At 43.0% G+C, this 19,319-nt stretch overlaps 1 protein-coding gene across 5 annotated transcripts in view; it reads right to left on the bottom strand.

The window, feature by feature from the left end:
* CAMKK1 (calcium/calmodulin dependent protein kinase kinase 1) overlaps nucleotides 1-19,319 on the bottom strand; it is a 182,405-nt gene that overhangs the window by 17,506 nt on the left and 145,580 nt on the right. For all 5 annotated transcript variants that reach the window (XM_030536912.1, XM_030536916.1, XM_030536913.1 and 2 more), the window contains 2 exons: nucleotides 17,178-17,251; nucleotides 6,633-6,720 (listed from right to left, as the gene is read on the bottom strand). In XM_030536912.1, the coding sequence (XP_030392772.1) occupies nucleotides 6,633-6,720; nucleotides 17,178-17,251 (162 nt within the window). The remainder of the gene's footprint in view (nucleotides 1-6,632; nucleotides 6,721-17,177; nucleotides 17,252-19,319) is intronic.

The raw sequence follows: 19,319 nt of genomic DNA, 5'->3' as shown, positions 1-19,319 counted from the left end.
TGACTGTGCATAGTGTCGCTACAGAAACCATAAGACCATAACAGACCATCAGCACCAACCGTCATTGGCTGACATTTTCAAATGGGCTAAAAAAGAGTTAGGTACTCAATTTCCATTGAATTCAGTCAAAACCTATGAAAATCCCAGTCATCAACAGCAGCTTTCTCTCACATACATAGACATTTTACAACACAGGCCCAGAAAAAGTGCCATAATCTGTTTTCAAACTTAGGTGCCTAAATTTAGGCACCTAAACGAGTGGCTTGATTTTCAGAAGTGCTGAGCGCTCAGCAACTAGACTTCAGATGCTGCTGCAAATGCTCAGTATCTCTGGAAATCAGGCCACCGAGGTAAACATATAATATGGTACCCAAGTCTGAGTATTTTGGCCTATCACTAATGTCACGTTTCAGGGTCATGGAGAGGTCCCGATACACGATGTGGTTACATGGCTGTGCAACTGCCCTCACAACTTACCTTTTTTGCCTAGATGCCACAGAGACTGATGTTCATACTACATCAGTAAAATAACATGTCACCCTCCTACCACCTTCCAGCTGTTCAGCTTGTTTGCCAAACATATGGGGATAATCAGGGGAGGCGGATTACATTGCAAACAAGGGCATTGTTGGATAAGGACGCAGGCAGTGGAAGGAGGCACAGATGACTGCAAGGGAGCAGGAAGAAGCTTGTTGGAGGATGTGTCTTCTTTCCCATATAATTAAATGCCACAGCAGTGGCGGTTGCCACCCCATACCATCATCAAACCAATGGCCTGGTGGAACGGTTTCATGGAACTTTGGGGACCAGGATACGTAAATTCGTCAATGAACACTCCAATGACTGGGACCTAGTGTTGTAGCAGTTACTTTTTGCCTACAGGGCTGTACCACATCCCAGTTTAGGGTTTTCACCATTTGAACTTGTGTATGGTCACGAGGTTAAGGGGCCATTACAGTTGGTAAAGCAGCAATGGGAGGGGTTTACACCTTCTCCAGGGACTAACATTCTGGACTTGTAAGCAACCTACAAAATACCCTCCAACACTCTTTAGCCCTTGCTAAAGAAAACCTAAAGGATGCTCAAAAAGAGCAAAAGGCATGGTATGACAAACATACCAGAGAGCGTTCCTTCAAGGTAAGAGACCAGGTTATGGTCTTGAAGGCGCTACAGGCCCATAAGATGGAAGCATCATGGGAAGGGCCATTCACGGTCCAAGAGCGCCTGGGAGCTGTTAACTACCTCATAGCCTTTCCCAATTCCTCCCTAAAGCCCAGAGTGTACCATGTTAATTCTCTCAAGCCCTTTTATTCCAGAGACTTACAGGTTTGTCAGTTTACAGTCCAGGGAGGAGATGACGCTGAGTGGTCTGACAGTGTCTACTACGAAGGGAAAAAAGATGGTGGCGTGGAAGAGGTGAACCTCTCAACCACCCTGGAACGTCTGCAGCGGCAACAAATCAAGGAGCTGTGCATTAGCTTCGCCCCATTGTTCTCAGCCACCCAGGACGGACTGAACAGGCATACCACTCCATTGACACAGGTAATGTTCACCCAATTAGAATCCCACCCTACCGGGTGTCTCCTCATGCCCAAGCTGCTATAGAACGGGAGATCCAGAACATGCTACAGATGGGTATAATACACTCATCTACCAGCGCATGGGCATCTCCAGTGGTTCTGATACCCAAACCAGATGGGGAAATACGCTTTTGCGTGGACTACCATAAGCTAAATGCGGTAACTCGTCCGGACAACTATCCAATGCCACGCACCGATGAGCTATTGGAGAAGTTGGGACGTGCCCAATTCATATCTACAATAGACTTAACCAAGGAGTACTGGGAAGTACCGCTAGATGAATCTGCCAAGGAAAGGTCAGCATTCATCACCCATGCGGGGGTATGAATTTAATGTCCTTCCTTTCGGGCTGCGGAATGCACCCGCCACCTTCCAGAGGCTGGTAGATGGTCTACTAGCAGGACTGGGCGAATATGCAGTTGCCTACCTCGATGATGTGGCCATCTTTTCTGACTCCTGGCCCAAACACCTAGAACACCCGGAAAAGGTCTTTGAGCACATCAGGCAGGCCGGACTAACTGTTAAGGCCAAAAAGTGTCAAACAGGCCAAAACAGAGTGACTTACCTGGGACACCAGGTGGGTCGAGGAACCATAAACCCCTTACAGGCCAAGGTGGATGCTATCCAAAAGTGGCCTGTCCCAAAGTCAAAGAAACAGGTCCAATCCTTCTTAGGCTTGGCCGGGTACTACAGGCGATTTGTACCACACTACAGCCAAATCGCTGCCCCACTGACCGACCTGAGCAAAAAGACCCAGTCAAATGCAGTTAAGTGGACTGATGAGTGTCAAAAGGCCTTTACCCAACTTAAGGTGGCGCTCATGTCTGACCCTGTGTTAAGGGCCCCGGACTTTGACAAGCCATTCCTAGTAACCACCGACGCATCTGAGCGTGGTATAGGAGCAGTTCTCATGCAGAAAGGACCGGATCACAACTTCCACCCTGTCGTGTTTCTCAGCAAAAAACTGTCTGAGAGGGAAAGCCACTGGTCAGTCAGTGAAAAGGAATGCTACGCCATTGTGTACGCTCTGGAAAAGCTACGCCCATACGTTTGGGGACGGCGGTTCCAGCTACAAACTGACCATGCTGCGCTGAAGTGGCTTCATACTGCCAAGGGAAACAACAAAAAACTGCTTCGATGGAGTTTAGCTCTCCAAGATTTTGATTTTGAAATTCAACACATTTCAGGAGCTTCTAACAAAGTAGCTGATGCACTCTCTCATGAAAGTTTCCCAGAATGCACTGGTTAAAAGTTGTCCTTAAAATGTAGAAAGTCTTGTAGTTTACATACGTATTAGTACATGTAAAGGGGCATGTGTTGTATTAATCTGTTCATTTTAAAGTTCTAGGAACAAATCACGGCCAGTGAGATTCCCCACTGTCTGCGATTTGGGGGGGCGTGTCATAAACAGATAGTTAAGGGTTAATGTCTCTTTTACCTGTAAAGGGTTAACAAACAGGGACCCAAACACCTGACCAAAGGACCAATCAGGAAACAAGATACTTTCAAATCTGGGTGGAGGGAAGCTTTTGTTTGTCGGTTTTGGTTTTGTGCCTTGTTCTCTCTGGGTCCTGGACAGGACTAGAGGTGCAACCAGGTTTCTGCCAATCTCCCTACTGCAGTCTCTTATCTATTCAGAATAGTAAGTAAGTACAAAAGCAGGCATAGTCTTTTAACTTGTTTTTCTTTATTTGCAGATGTGTACTTGCTGGAAGTAGCTTAAATTGTGTTTTTGCTGGAGAAAGCTTCTTTCTATTGTCTAATAGCTAAAAAACCCTGTATATTTACCATCTTGATTACGGAGACAATTTTTATGTTTTTTCCTTCTTTATTAAAGTTTTCCTCTTTTTTTAGAATCTAATTGATTTTTTGGTTATTTTTTGTAAGACTCCAGGGAAGGGAGTCTGCACTCACCAGGGAATTGGTGGGAGAAAGGAAAGGGAGGAGGGAAGAAAAACCTGCTCTCTGCGTTTATCTCTGTCTCTCTCTCCGGGAGGAAGGGAAGGGAGGGGAGAAGGGTGGAATCCCTTTGTTTAGGGCTTGTCTACATCACAAAGTTGCAGCGCTGGTGAGGGGGTTACAGCGCTGCAACTTAGGAGGTGTACACATCTGCAGGGCATCACCAGCGCTGCAACTCCCTGTTTGCAGCGCTGGCCGTACTCCCGTTTTGTCTCGGGTGTAGAGGATCCAGCGCTGGTGATCCAGCGCTGGTAATCAAGTGTAGACACTTACCAGCGTTTTTCTTGACCTCCGTGGAATAAGCAGGTATCCCAGGATACCTGAGGAAGCCTCTCTGGTAATCAAGCAGGTCTCCTTCCCCGCGGTTTGCTCCGGTGTTCTCCGAATCCCCCCCCAAGCGGGTCTCCTTCCCCGCGGTTTGCAGGGGGGTTCGGGGAACGCGAGAGCAAACCGCGGGAAAGCAGGTCTCCTTCCCCTGTTTGCTCTCGCGTTCCCCGAACCCCCTCCGTGCAAGCAGGTCTCCTTCCCCGCGGTGTGCTCTCGCGTTCCCCGAACCCCCTCCGTGCAAGCAGGTCTTCTTCCCCGCGGTTTGCTCTCGCGTTCCCCGAACCCCCGTGCAAGCAGGTCTCCTTCCCCGCGGTGTGCTCTCGCGTTCCCCGAACCCCCGTGCAACCAGGTCTCCTTCCCCGCGGTTTGCAGGGGGGTACGGGGAACGCGGGAGCAAACCGCGGGGAAGGAGACCTGCTTGCACGGGGGTTCGGGGAACGCGAGAGCAAACCGCGGGGAAGGAGACCTGCTTGCACGGGGGTTCGGGGAACGCGAGAGCAAACCGCGGGGAAGGAGACCTGCTTCCCCGCGGTTTGCTCTCGCATTCCCCGAACCCCCCTTGAAGCCACCCAACAGCGCTGCAGTGTGGCCACATCTAACACCACTTGCAGGGCTGGTTGCTGTAAGTGTGGCCACTCTGCAGCGCTGGCCCTATACAGCTGTACTAATACAGCTGTAACAACCAGCGCTGCAAAATTGTAGATGTAGACATACCCTTAGATTCACGAAGCTGGAATCTGTCTCTCTCTCCTAGAGTACCCAGGGCGGGGAGAATCTGGGAGGAGGAAAGGAGGGAGAAGGGAAATGGTTTTTCCCCCTCTGTTGTGAGACTCAAGGAATCTAGGTCTTGGGGGTCCCCAGGGAAGGTTTTGGTGGGGACCAGAGGGTATCAGGCCCTAACATTCCTGATTGGTGGTAGTTATACAGAATCTAAGCTGGTAATTAAGCTTAGGGGAATTCATGCTAGTACCCATATTTTGGACGCTAAGGTTCAGATTTGGGAATGATACTATGACAGGCTCCTGTGTGGTTTAGGAGCCCCAGATGTACCTGCATCTTCCAGCAGGCCTCCCACTTTCCCTCCCAAGAGAACACTTCACCTTCTTGTGCTGCTCCCTGCTCCTCTAGTTTAGTAACCACATAGTTTATTAGATTATCTTGTAATGAATTAGCATTGTCCCATAATGCCATGTAAATCAGTTCAGGGCATGGGAGGCCTTACATAATTTTTGTCTAATATGCTGCATAATACAAGGGGTTACAAGTATAAACAAACAGTACTAGAGTGGGGCTCTTTGATATCAATGTATTTGTCCAAAGGCTGGTCCTATGGAAGTTAATCAGAACAGCATCCAGTATCCTTTTAAAAAATACCTGCCTACCTCCTGGGGACTAGTCCACAGCATTCAGTAAGACTGATGTTCACTGCCTACAAACTTTAAAGGGAGTTTAGTGCAGGTGTCCAGAGCACTTTTCAAGAGCTCAGCAAAGAGCTTCTTTATGGCACTTAATTAAATTGTGTATGCCAAAAATGATTATTCATGCTTATAACAGCCCTCTTCAGAGGCAAAACACCACAGTCAACCCTAAATGAAATCATTTTTATTAAAAGTATGGAATACCTGAGTCATGTGAGCATTTCAATTAGGAGACAATTGGTATTCCGTGCACCAACATGGTTCAGAAACAGCAATTTCCTTATGTATCCCCCATACAATTTCCTTGATTTTTTTTTGTGTTAACAGCAATTCCAAACTGAGTTTGCAAAACAATTAGACCTAAATAACTGTGAATAACAAGAGTGATACATCAGAGATGCAAATTAGGAGAGGATAGATACAGTCAATCCACCCCCACCCCTGCTTTATTCAACTTCAGTTTCTCTGGGCTAGTCTACACTGGCAATGATAAAATGCTGCCATGGCAGCGCTTTAACGTGGCTGTGTGGTTGCAGTGCAGCGCTGGGAGAATAAAAAACCCACCTCCATAAGGGGCGCGGGTCCCAGCGCTGGGGCACTGTCTGTACTGGTGCTTTACGGTGCTGAAACTTGCTGCGCTCAGGATTTTTCTTTTTCACATCCCTGAGCGAGAAAGTTGCAGTGCTGTAAAGTGCCAGTGTAAACAAGCCTTCTGCCTCTTTTCAAATAGGTGAGACTTCTCAATGATTAATGATAGCAGAACATGGTATCAGTCGTAAAACAAAATATACAAAGCAGCATGGAGTAGGGGGTGTTCGCTGCTCTAGATTCATGAGCTTTGCAGAACAATGACCAAGGTAATGTTGACAGAAATGGATGCTACATGCCTTGATCCCATTCCTGCATTTGTAACAACAGCCAGCATGCTATGAACAACAGGTATATACACGTATAGTATTCAGCTTCACAGTCACTGCAACACACATCTATGTCTGCTAGCGGAAACAGGTTTGATCACTGGAGTTAGCAATCTCAGTAAAACAAGTTTTCAATCTACACAAATGTTTGTGGGAAATGCTATCAGTGTTTTATCCAGATTTTGAACAATTTTAATTAAAAATCCTCTTTTATTAATATTATCAGAAATAAACAGCATCAGAGTGATTTTAAGCCATACAAATATGGAGCAAAGTGAATATATTCACCCTTTGAGCTATGCTGATTGATATAGCCCCAAAACAGAAATACTGCTAAGTTTTGTCACATTACAAGTAATATAAGAAATATGAAACCAACTGAAACTATATGAAACAATTCCAAATAAATATAACGTTCATGACAAATTTACCTTAATCTCAGGAACCGTTATCCTCGTTTCTGGATTTTTATCCAGCATCCTTACAATCACTTCTTTGAGCTCTTCGCTTATCTGTGGCCTGATTAAAGAAAATACCAATATATGGTTAATAAGGTAATGATAAATGACAAGGTTATGTGTAAAGCTTCTCGTAGTAATATTCTGTTAATTTGCTCAGTTTACAAGTACAGAATTCCACCACCAGCACCCCCCAACTGCCGGCAAATTCAGCCTGGGAAGTGAAAATCAATTCTTCTCAGGCCTTATGATCACTAATAAGGATAACGTACACCAGATTCTGCCTACAGGCAAAGGGGTTGTACAGGCGCAAATAAGGGCATATTTGAAGATTGGGGGTTTTACAGGTATTCTGAGGGCAGAATCTGAGACAATGAGGTATAACCGACAGGCACAATTTACATGGGGTTGTACAGGTTATACTAAATACATCATTTAGCTTGCAGAAACATTATTATTAACAACAACATGTTGGAAAGAAATAGCCCTGTTTGATATTCAAATCCCAGGTTGAGTTTGCAGGTTGTATTAATTGAAATGTTCCCACAAATGCTGATGAAAACTGATTTCAAATTTAACATTGTCTGAAGCTTTTGCAACCAAAATACTACAGAACTGTGCCAGAAAAGGGTCAAAGAAGGGAAACAGTTTCAATTTCCAAGATATGGGTCTTATAAAAAGTAAACAATCAACACAAATGGTAGCAAAAACATTTAATTTTTTTAAATAGTTTTTCCAGGGTTTAGTAATTTAGACCCCAATCCTGTAAATCCCTATTCACACAAACAGTAGTTGCTCATGCAAGTTGTTCCCTTGAATGGATTACTCTAAAAAGCAAAGGTTTGCATGATCAGTAATATTATCAACACAGGTATCAACAAAAATAATTTTTATTATGACAATGCTCTGAAATAAAATTACATTAGTGTGTGTTAGCACCATGATAGTCAATTGATGATCTCTGTCAGCATTTCTGTCATGAACAATTTTCAGTAGTGCATATATTTGTTCAAAGCTGGAACTTGGCAATATACAATTTCAAGCCAGGAAAACACTTCCGTTCCGTGAGAATGCATTTCATTGCTCATGAATGTGACAGATTAAAAATGCTGGTGAGAACCAGGCACAATGCCTCCCTCTCTCTTCTCTTCAAAAGCAAAAGGAAATAAACCAACTATATACAAATAAATTACATTCAAATCATATTAAGGAACATACTAGTGTGATGGATTTGGAGCTCTTCTGTAATAACTTATGAACACTATGTTGACCTGGTTATTGGGACGTTTAGTGTATGAATATGTTGGTTTACTTTAAAAGGGGACTGTCGGGAAAAACAAGTGGGAAGGGACACAATGGCTTAAGATAAGCCACTTCTCAGAAAACACTTAAGAGTTGTTAAGAGACAATGCCAGAACTATTGGCCCTAAGGACTCCGGCGTGATCTCCTACTGAGCCTACAGGACTGTTCTGAACCAGAGGAGTAAATGCCTGGGAATTCATTGAGATTGGGGAGCAGCTGTTTTGGGGAACCAGACTCAGACACAGTAACATACTGGCCTGCCTAGGTTACCATCAGTGGATGGGAACCCTTTAGGTCAGAAAGACATGTTTTAAAATACTTTTACTTTAAATGCTTTGTTCCACTGTTAAAATAAACACCACTTTTGTTTCAAGAAGGCTATCCTATCCCTGTTCACCACTGATCATAGATTGAGAAGAACTGCAGGTACCCTAGTTCAGCTACAGATTCTGTAGCCTAGGGCCTCGTGTTAGAACAGGAAAATTGTAGCATTTCACTCCAGGAGAGAGAGAGGTCTGAGCCCTGAAAGAGGACAGAAGTACAGCTAACCCTGTAACTGTGATAGCTACCAATAGCGAGAACAAAAGGGCCTGATTCTCACTTACACTGAGGCTCTTTAATACTGCTCTGGCTGTGTAAAGGGGTCATAAAGTGGTATTCTTTAAACACCACAATGGTGCCAAGGGGTCTTAGTGTAAATGAGGATCAGGCCCAGATAATGGGAGGGACAGGAACAACCAGTTGAATACTGCCATTTTCTAGACTGCCACACACATGAAATTTTAGGCAGAGGGCAGGAAAAGGGAAAACCATGATGCTCTTATAACAAGATCTGGGCTATAAAAGATACTAATACTGGTGCAGAAAGCAGTAGTCATCAGGTCATAAATAAGCAGTCAGGGTTGCTACCACAGTAGGTAGCTGAGATAAAAGGTAAGATGGTCCTTTCTAAAAGGCCTACTATCTGTCAGTGCAAAAGCAGTATTAATGTGATTTAAAAAAAAAAAAAAAAGGACATCAGGTCTAGTCTGATATTTTTCTAGCACCCAGGAAGACTTCTAGGCAGACACAGAAATAATGAAAAATCATAAGGAAGGGCAAATGCATGGCTGTCTTTGTTGCAGACAAGCTCTGTGGGACATTCATGCAGTTCTGGGTAAAGTACTGTTGAAACTAATTGAATTATCCAGTTAATGAGAGAGAGAGGAAGGAAGGAAAATGGCCATGCAATGGCTATTCACTATGTCAATGCTAAACAAAATGCCAACCACTTACACCAACATGTCCATGCATCATGTCAGAGGAGATGTCAGTTCCAAGGGACGGTATGTGCACCAAAAAGGGGAAAATATCTTCCATGTCTTAGGAACATACGTGTACAAACGTATTTGCTTGTCTCCCCTTACAGACTCATGGAGTCTCCCTATTTCTCCCCTTCACTCCTCCATTCTAAAAAGAACTCATGTCGTACTTGACAATTTTTTCAATGGAAGATTTCATGATACTTTGGAGTTCGTTAACACTGTTTCCCAATCAGCCAGAGGTATTGCTAAAGCATGGCACAGGGCTTCCTCACAATTCAAACATGCAGCAGTATTGCTAACCACAACCATTGAGACAAGCCCTCAAATAATCATGAACTGGCTTAAAAACCATGAGATTTTAAATACCAACTTTAGGGTCTTTTAAACTGCCTTCTGGTCTTGGAGCAATTAGGGTCCATGTTTTCCAGCTTTTTTCCCCAACTAAGGGAGCTGGAAATGTCTTTATTTTTCTAAATGAAAACTGAGATTCTCGCATATTCCCAGAAGCTTGGAAGAACACCTAGTATCATGAGACTCATGACAAAATAGTGAGAATTGTTAACATTGCACTGTAGGTCAGAAAAAGAATGAGTCAACTTTAGATCTTTATTAGAATCACACACATAGTAGTTCTTATACTCTTAATAGATGTCTGGACACAAAGCCTTTACCAATTTGCTGTTAGTCCTGAATAATTTTTACTTAGTGCTAATTGTAACTTAATCCAAGATGAAATTATGCCTAAATCCGTTTTCTTAAATATCTAGCACAATGCACAGGAGTTTACATGCATGATTTTCATTTATATGAACAGAGCTGCATATATACAGAAAATATTTACCCCACTGTCTCTGGCCTAAGGGGAGCTGAAATATCAGAGCACCAAAAGTTACATTTCTTTATTTAATTGTTCGTAGAGATTGAGTTTTCATGGACCCTCTGTAAACAGAAAATTGTGTTTTTTGCAGCCATGGTAAAATAAGTATCAGAGGGGTAGCCGTGTTAGTCTGGATCTGTAAAAGCAGCAAAGAATCCTGTGGCACCTTATAGACTAACAGACGTTTTGGAGCATGAGCTTTCGTGGGTGAATACCCACTTCCTCAGATGCATGCATCAAGAGGCTATCCTATGCATCTGAGGAAGTGGGTATTCACCCACGAAAGCTCATGCTCCAAAACGTCTGTTAGTCTATAAGGTGCCACAGGATTCTTTGCTGCTCATGGTAAAATAAATTGACTCCAAAATGCCCCTATATATAGCTAGGTGCTAATTCTGTGGGAGGTAGGGTGAACAGACAGCAAAAGTGAAAAATCGGGACAGGTGGTGGTGGTGGGGGGTAATAAGAGCCTATATAAGAAAAAGATCCCAAAATTGGGACTGTCCCTATAAAATCGAGACATCTGGTCATTCTAGTGGGAGGTCTGAGGTGGAATCAGTCCAGTGAGTTCTGGCTTAATATGCATCTCTCTGTTACCATTTTTATCAAATAAATGGATTTAGTTTAGACAGCAATCAACACACAGTAACTATGGGCCTGGCTACACTGGCGCTTTACAGCTCTGCAACTTTCTTGTTCAGGGGTGTGAAAACACACCCCCTCCGAGCGCTGCAAGATACAGCGCTGTAAAGCACCAGTATAAACAGTGCCGCAGCTAATCCCCATGAGGAGCTGGAGTACGTGCAGCGCTGGGAGAACTCTCTCCCAGCGCTGGCACTGCAACCACACTCAGTGTGTAGCCATACCCAAACTCTCAACATCTTAATGTGCAGCAAGATTTTTTTTAGACTGGGAGAATAGGTCAATGAGACGTCAAAATAAATCATGCAGCAAGAGTTATTGCTGAAGAAGATGGCTGAACGAAGAAAAGGTTTCTTAGCACAACCCAGTTAGCCCATTAAATGTTAATAACTTACTGTGGAGACAGATGGAAACAGTCACTCATAAACTGACTGCTAACCCAAATATATGATGGCTGAGAGATGATGGGCAAATTGCCCAGGTCCCGAGAGAGCAGAGACACGACTGCCTACATAAACAATTCTTTGCCGCAGCTCTGTTAAAACAAACATCCATCCAAAATCATGCAGCAACAGCAACACAGAATGAATTACCTTAGTGAGTTCTGTCCATATTTGTAATGCCTTGGGCCTGATTATCTGTAATGTGCTGACTGCCCTCAACTCTAAGGGCCAGCTTTTCAAAAAGGCTCAGCACCTACAATTGGAGCAAGATTTTCAAAAGAGTTCAGCTCCCTATTAGGCACTTAGACAAGTGAGCAGATTCTCAAAGGAGCTCACTTTGGGGTCTGATAAGTTTTGATACTCTGGACTTTATCTGAGTGCCTAACTGGGAGCCACTCTCTTCATCTGGCCCCTTCCTCATTTAAGTGGGAATTGAGGGTTCACAGCTCCTCACAGGAGAAGGTCCTTAGCATCTTAAAAATTATTCACACCACTGGATAATGAATATCTGACTACAATTCGGGCTGAGACCCTGGTACTTTACCAGGAGCATGTTTCATTAGAGTTTTAATTTCCTCATGCACACTTCTAAATACTGAAGTAATTTTATCTCTAGATTTTGACTAAAATGAAGGATTAATTAATGCAAGTAGGTCAGAAATTCTCTGTCTGAGTATTGGGCTGAGCTGGAAAAAATCCAGCTACGGGTACTTCATCCAAAAGCAAATGGAGAAATAAATGAATCATCATCCAAAAGCCAGAGGGAAGGCCTGAAGCTGTGAAAGCGCAGAGAAGTGGCAGGTATGTTTACAGATGTTTTATAGCCCTGTCTACATTACAGACAGAGCCATGTTAGGTGTAACCAGAGACTGACAGACTCATTTGACAAGAGTACAGAAAACATGGAGTACATAACAGCATTTTCCCCACTACAACTGTGTGTTAATGTGGTTGGCTCGTATTCATCTGCCACACTGCACAACCCTGAGATCAACAGATCAATATTATTAAGGCCAAAAAGAACACTATGATCATGCGGTCTGACTTCTTCATAGCACACAGGCCATAGAATTTTACTCAGTAATTCTCATAGTTGAAGGAATTCTATTATCAATCATCATCAGTACATTCTGTGAAAATGCAGGCAGCTGTTTCATATAGCCTTAGTTCCTGGTGCCAGGGGTGGGGGTTAAAGTTGTTTTTCACATGGTGCATTGCACTTTTGATATCTCCTCCTGCACAGACTTGGGGACTGATTCTTTATTGCCTTGTATGTGGTGTAGTCATTTACAGCCTGTGTAAGGTGAGTGTGAAATACTACCAATATCAAAATGAAAACATTTTACACCCACTTTGCACAGGTGTATGTGACTATGCAAGATGAAAGGCAGTGAATAATCAAGCCTGTGGGAGACAGTAGTACTAGTTAAACAGATAACAGACATAGTATTAGTCCCCCTATTCATGTCTGAACTAAGGCAGAACACTATTCAAGTTCAGTGCTGCAATAAGGAACACCCACATGGTTAGGAATCATGTGTTTATCATGTTCCATGTGTGGGATCAACCTTGCTACATCCTAGTTACCAATTCAGTAAAAAAATCCATTATAGTGTAGATGAATATTCTGAAAGAGAGCTTTCAATACATACAGTCCTTCAGCAGCTTTGTTTCATCCTTTGCAAGGCCAACCATTATCCTCCAACACAATTCTCATTCCCAATTAATATTCTGCACAGGAAGTATAAAAGGACCTAGCGTTACATTATTATCCAGTTGTCATAAACAGATAGCTAAGGGTTAATGTCTCTTTCACCTGAAACACCTGACCAGAGAACCAATCAGGAAACCGGATTTTTTCAACCTTGGGTGGAGGGAAGTGTGTCTCTGAGTCTTTTGTCTGTCTGCCTGTTTCCTCTGAGCTTTGGAGAAGTACTTTCTACTTTCTAGTCTTCTGTTTCTAAGTGTAAGGACAAAGAGATCAGATAGTAAGTTCTATGGTTTCTTTTCTTTGGTATTTGCATGAATATAAGTGCTGAAGTACTTTGATTTGTATTCTTTTTGAATAAGGCTGTTTATTCAATATTCTTTTAAGCAATTGACCCTGTGTTGTATCATCTTAATACAGAGAGAACATTTGTATTTTTTCTTTCTTTTTTATATAAAGCTTTCTTTTAAGACCTGTTGGAGTTTTTCTTTACTTCAGGGAAATTGAGTCTGTACTCACCAGGGAATTGGTGGGAGGAAGAAATCAGGGGAGAGCTGTGTGTTGGATTGCTAGCCTGATTTGGCATTTCCTCTGGGTGAAGAGGAAAATACTTTTTGTTTCCAGGATTGGGAACAGAGAGGGGGGAGTCTCTGTGCAGTTTCACAGAGCTTGTGTCTGTGTATCTCTCCAGGAGCACCTGGAGGGGGGAAGGGAAATAGGATTATTTCCCTTTGTTGTGAGACTCAAGGGATTTGGGTTTTGGGGTCCCCAGGGAAGGTTTTCCAGTGGGACCAGAGTGCCCCAAAACACTCTAATTTTTTGGGTGGTGGCAGCAGTACCAGGTCCAAGCTGGTAACTAAGCTTGGAGGTTTTCATGCTAACCCCCAAATTTTGGACGCTAAGGTCCAGAATCTGGGAATAAGGTTATAACACCAGTAGTGCAGTTCTACTGTGTCCCACATCAAACTAAGCCAGGGTCATGAAAATATATCACTCAGACCTGTACTACCTCTGTTATCACAGGACTTTAGTAGAGGGCACTACTATTCTGATCCTTAAGGGAGGGAGAGGGGGGAAAGTAACTTTTTTTTGGTAGGGTGATTTGGTTCAGGGTCAGATCTTGGAAAACTTACACTGGTGAGTGGTTACTAACACAAGTAATCCCATTGACTCAAATCATAATACTTGCGTGAAGAACTACCAGTGAGCACAAGAGGTTCACAATCTGGTTCATAAGTAACTTGATACAATTTGCAGTAATAAAGGTATTTTCTCAGTAAATATAGAGAAGCAGAAGACAATAGAGCCAATAGTGAAGTAATCATATTTATTTTTTGTTCTATATTTGTACAGCACCTAGCACAATGGGGTTCTGGTCCAAAACTAGGCACTACAGTATTACAAATAATAAAAATAATATTTATCTCAGGTAAAACTGGCAATCATTTCAATTCCAACACTGCAGTACATGCAAAGGGAGAAGAAAAGGAAGAAATTATACTTTCTGTCCTTCGGCAGTAGCTCAGATAGGGTGCTGCTTCAACTAAGGGAGAATCAGAGGTTTTGATATTTTATTTTATTCTAGGAAGTTGAGATTTGATGATTCATTTGGATCTTCTCATGTCTGTCTCTGGAAACATCACTGACACCAGAGGCGGCTCCAGGCACCAGCTTATCAAGCAGGTGCTTGGGGCAGCAACTCAGGAGAGAGGTGGCACTTTCACATATTCGGTGGCAATCCAGCGGAGGGTCCCTCACTCCCGCTCGGAGCAAAAGACCTCCTGCTGAATTGCCACAGATCGCGATCGAGCCTTTTTTATTTTTTTTTCCTCCCTGCTTGGGGCGGCAAAACCCCTGGAGCTGGCCCTGACTGGCACACATGCCCTAGTACAATAATATTGCTTTGGCTGATTTTATTACATCATAATGGGGTAACTGATAGAAGCCAGAAGTCTAATAAATCTGCAGACAGACTTTTCAGCTAGCTAGTTCAAGCTGACAGGAATAGAACAAATGATTTCTGTGGGTCAAGAGAACAGAGCCTTCACATGTATCCCCTGGGACTCATCCTTGTGAGCCTTCATGCTGCCTCTGCCCTTCCCCTAGAAACAAAATACCCAAACATCCTGCACTCATTGGTACCAACATGACTCTCACAGGAGCTCTCCTGATAGCCCCCTCATATATTATTAACTATTTATTTTTTGAACTGACTCATCTGTACAGCAAATTTTTGGATGAGCATCCATGAGGGGAGAAACCCAACCCCATAGTTACAAACGGCATGAAACGACTCTCATTATTACTACAGGACACAGGCAACAGGACAGCTGTAGATGTCACTATTTCACTGTACTATTGGGCATAACAGAACATTTGTGGCCCACCCACTATTGCAGGGTGAAATTCCCATCTTGGAAAAAAACATTCCTCTAGACTGATGCTATTATCCTGCTGGATTTGGCTTCCAGCCTCTTGAACTATTGCTATTATCCTGCTGGGTTTCTCTGTTTTTCCAGCCTCTTGAACTATTGGCTTCTTTAATATAGTCTTAAGTCAATTTATTTTCCTTTACTACTATTTAGTTGCATTAAGCGTTAGTTCATTGTTCATAGAGTCTTAGATCTTAAGCTGTGATAAAAAAGGGACTATGAAAACCATTAGGGATGTCAGGGCTTGTGATACGTTCTGGGCACTGACAAACAGGCAGACTGCAGTTTCTAATCAATTGGTGAGCCTACTGCATCTCTGGTGTGTCTCTACTTATCTTGCCTTTTTAGCAGGCCGGGTTAGTAGAATATCTTAACCCTGCAGCACTCCACTAGAATACAAGGATTGAGATGAAGAATTCTGCTACAATGGCAGGTTTCACAGATAGATTGCAGCCATACATGCTTCCAGCAGCTTCCTTCTGATTATCCCTCCATTTCTTCTAGAGTCCCCTTCTCGATACACAATCCTTATGGAAATCACGGCACCACGTACTGGTAGCCTCCATCACTGTATTACAGCTATTCACTAAAAACCTCACTTCGTGCTAACGCTATTAGCTTATCATAAGTGATGAGGATACTGAACTGCTGGATTTGGACTTGAATAAATATCTTTCTTCAGCAAAATTTGTGAACATTGCACGTAGTACCACACTCTGGTTAGCGGAAGCACCTGAGCTGAAGCCCCTTGACTATAACCAAGAGGGCAGATTCCAGAGCATTCTCCATTCACTCCAAACCTTTGGAATATGCTTCCTCCTAAGATTCATAACAGCTCGAGTTTTTCTCCATTCAGGACATGCTGCAAGGCCCACCTTTCTTCTCTTGTCTATAAGATGGGTGTTGGACAGGGCTGGTGCTCTGGGGATTGCACTGGGGTTGGTTTGATTCTGTTATAATATACATGTTGTCACTAGGTTATCTGAGTTGATCTTGGGTAACAGATGTGTCTGTTTTATAGTGCATTTTTTAAGATTAAGGGTGCTACGAGCATTGGAGGGGTATTCTTTTGTTAGACGTTGTAAAAACCCAAATAAATAAGTAACTAAATAATTGTATACTATGCTGATACCTCGGGCACCACCAGCCCTTAGTCAAGTATCTTGTTTCGGTCAAGCATTGGAAAACCTTGTTTAGTCACTTAGGGCCAAAATTCTATCTTCACATATGTTGCACCCAGCTTCAGCTGACTTCAGTGAAAACTGCACGTGTTCACTTATGGTCAGAATTTGGCCCATGGAATTTCTCACTTTTACAAACAATAGAGTGTAGACCAAGCAAAAGAAAAAAAGAACAGAGACAACACAACTTGAACAACATCCCCAAAGCTCCAGAGGGAGGCTAGCTCAGCTGGAAAGGAAAGATAGTTCAGTGGTTAGACAGCTAGATTTCAGAGACCCAGGATTCAAGTCCACAAACTTCCTGTGTGACCTTGGGCAAGTCACCTAGTCTCAGGCTTCCGTTTCCCATCTATAAAATAGGGACAACAGCACTTCCCTACCTCACACAGGTGTGGAGATAAATACATTAAAGATTTATACAAATATAAAATTATAATAAATACACAATAAGATACTACAATAATGGGGGCCATAGGATACACAGATAGGAAACCTCAGAACAAACAAATACACACATAAAACTCCACACAGAGTCAGCACAATAGCCACCAGTTATCATGTATGTTGCCCAGTTAATAACATTGCAGATTGCACTTTATGTTACAATAGTGCAGTAAAGTTTACTTACTCTTCTGGGAACTCCACCGCCTTGTTCTTGATCTTGTTATGGAGAGACAGAATGTATTCATCTATAAAAGGGCACTACAAAACAAAGCAATGGTTTTCCAGCTGTTAGGCATCTCAAGTGTTTAGCACGTGCCATTCAGATATACTTTTGTTACATGTTTCTTCTGAATTTGACCCAGAAGATACATGCAGAGTATGTTAGTAAAATATTCCCACCTCTCACAAGCAGAGTTATGCCTTACTTAAAAAGCTAAAGGCAGAGATTTTAAAAGAGCAGGGTTGCCCAGTGAATGCAGCACTGGAGTGAGACTCAAGAAATATGGGGTCTATTTGGGATTCTGCCACTGACCTGCTGGGTGACCATGGGCAAGTCACTTTGTCTCTCAGTTTACCCATCTGTAAAATGGGAGTAACAATACTGGCCTTCTTTGTAAAGCACTTTAAGATCTGATGATAAACTCTGTATAAGTGCTAGGTATTATTGTTTACCATACAAAAGGTAATTAAGAAATTCATCGCCAAAATGAATAGTGGAGATTCACCTGTCTGAGAACAAAGATGAAGAAAGAAAATTACCCAAGGCCAATCCCACCCTGCACACATGCAACTTACACGAACGCTGCGGGTTACCACGTAGCCCCTATTCCACTCTATGGAATGTGTCTGCTTCTGCTTTACACTTCTAGACAATAGTTACTGGACTTGTATAAGCACAGATCCAAAGGTTCCATTCCTACCCCTCTCCCCTCAATGCTCTCCTATACACCAGTTTATCTGGAGCCGGTGGGAAACCCTCATTCACAGCACACACACAGGGGTGTAGTCCCCATGTGGTGTTGCTTTGTCAGCCAGTGCCATGCAGGGCTACCATGGGGATTTTTGGTCAGGAGGACCTTGTATGGAGCTTCCACAAGTAGGCGAATTCCACTCAAGGGAATATATGGGTGTATTTTTATATGATACATGGAAAATAGCTTCCTTCTTTAGTTGCCTGCTGTGATGTCAGTTCATAGTTCTGGGTCCTTCTATGAGAGCCAGTCAGATCACAGACTCCCCCTGCCTGTACTGTCTGCTTGCAATGTCATTGACTTTTGCAGGTGAAACAGAATCTTGAGCTTCAAGTCTTCACAGGTAAGTGAAGCAGGACCCAGCTTTCAAATACATTAATTTTTAAGGATGACTTTTACTTGGGAGACTCCGTTCACAATCTAGGATCTTAAACAGATTTAAAAATACTTCATAGAACAGTTTTACAGATCTTGGGCACTAACAACCTACATGATGCCTAAGATAGTCTTCTTCAATCACTTTTTAAATTTTCTATGCTAAATTCAGATACATGAGCTCAATGCACATTTGTTTCGAATGTAACTTTTTCCAGCTGATTGATATATGCCTAAATTCTGGCTCTTCCTATCTGAGCAACATGGGCAGGAGCGGAGCTGTTGTGACAACTGGCCTTTACTTGAGACACTCTGCTTGCAGCATACCTCAGGGGCAGTGTGTGGGGCAGCGCATTCAACAGTGCTCCTTACAGCTGGTCCCAAGACAATAGCGTGAGCACCTGCTTCTGGTGGGATAGGGGATGGTTTTCTGGCCTTGTCCCCTGAACTGCCCAGCCAAGGTGAGTTATAAAATGAAGGGAAATGAGTGCACAGTATTTACTACAAGGCCAGCTGTAGGGGGGTTTCTTGGAACAGAACAGTTCATTGGTTTTATTTACCTTCTCTCTTCCAGTTTTCTCCATGCCATAACCCATGGAGAAATGATATCACTAGGGGATAAAATCCTGAGAGATTCCAGTGTCTTCAGGATTTGGTGCAAATAATTTATTTTAGAAATAGCCCAGGGCGCAGTTATCGTAACTAATAAAATATCCTGAGTTAAGCCATATCACAACTGTAACAAAATTACTTGTTCCTTTACATTTTACTCCCGTCAATTATAGTCACATCAGCTAAAAAGCCTTGGAACTGTACAGTGTGATTTGTGGGGCCCTGCATGGCCTTGCGAGGATCCTACAAAACCATAACTTTTTTTTTTTGCTCATGCAGCAAGTTACCATAACCTGCACAGGTCTGCCGTGTTCATCAGCTGACGGACAGCACACTATCTGGATCATTTAAAGCACTTTACAGCAGCT

The sequence above is a fragment of the Gopherus evgoodei genome, chromosome 17, assembly GCF_007399415.2.
Source record: "Gopherus evgoodei ecotype Sinaloan lineage chromosome 17, rGopEvg1_v1.p, whole genome shotgun sequence".
In the NCBI taxonomy this organism is placed as follows: domain Eukaryota; kingdom Metazoa; phylum Chordata; order Testudines; family Testudinidae; genus Gopherus; species Gopherus evgoodei.
Note: the sequence above shows the minus strand (reverse complement) of the source record. Positions and strands in the feature narration are given on the sequence as shown.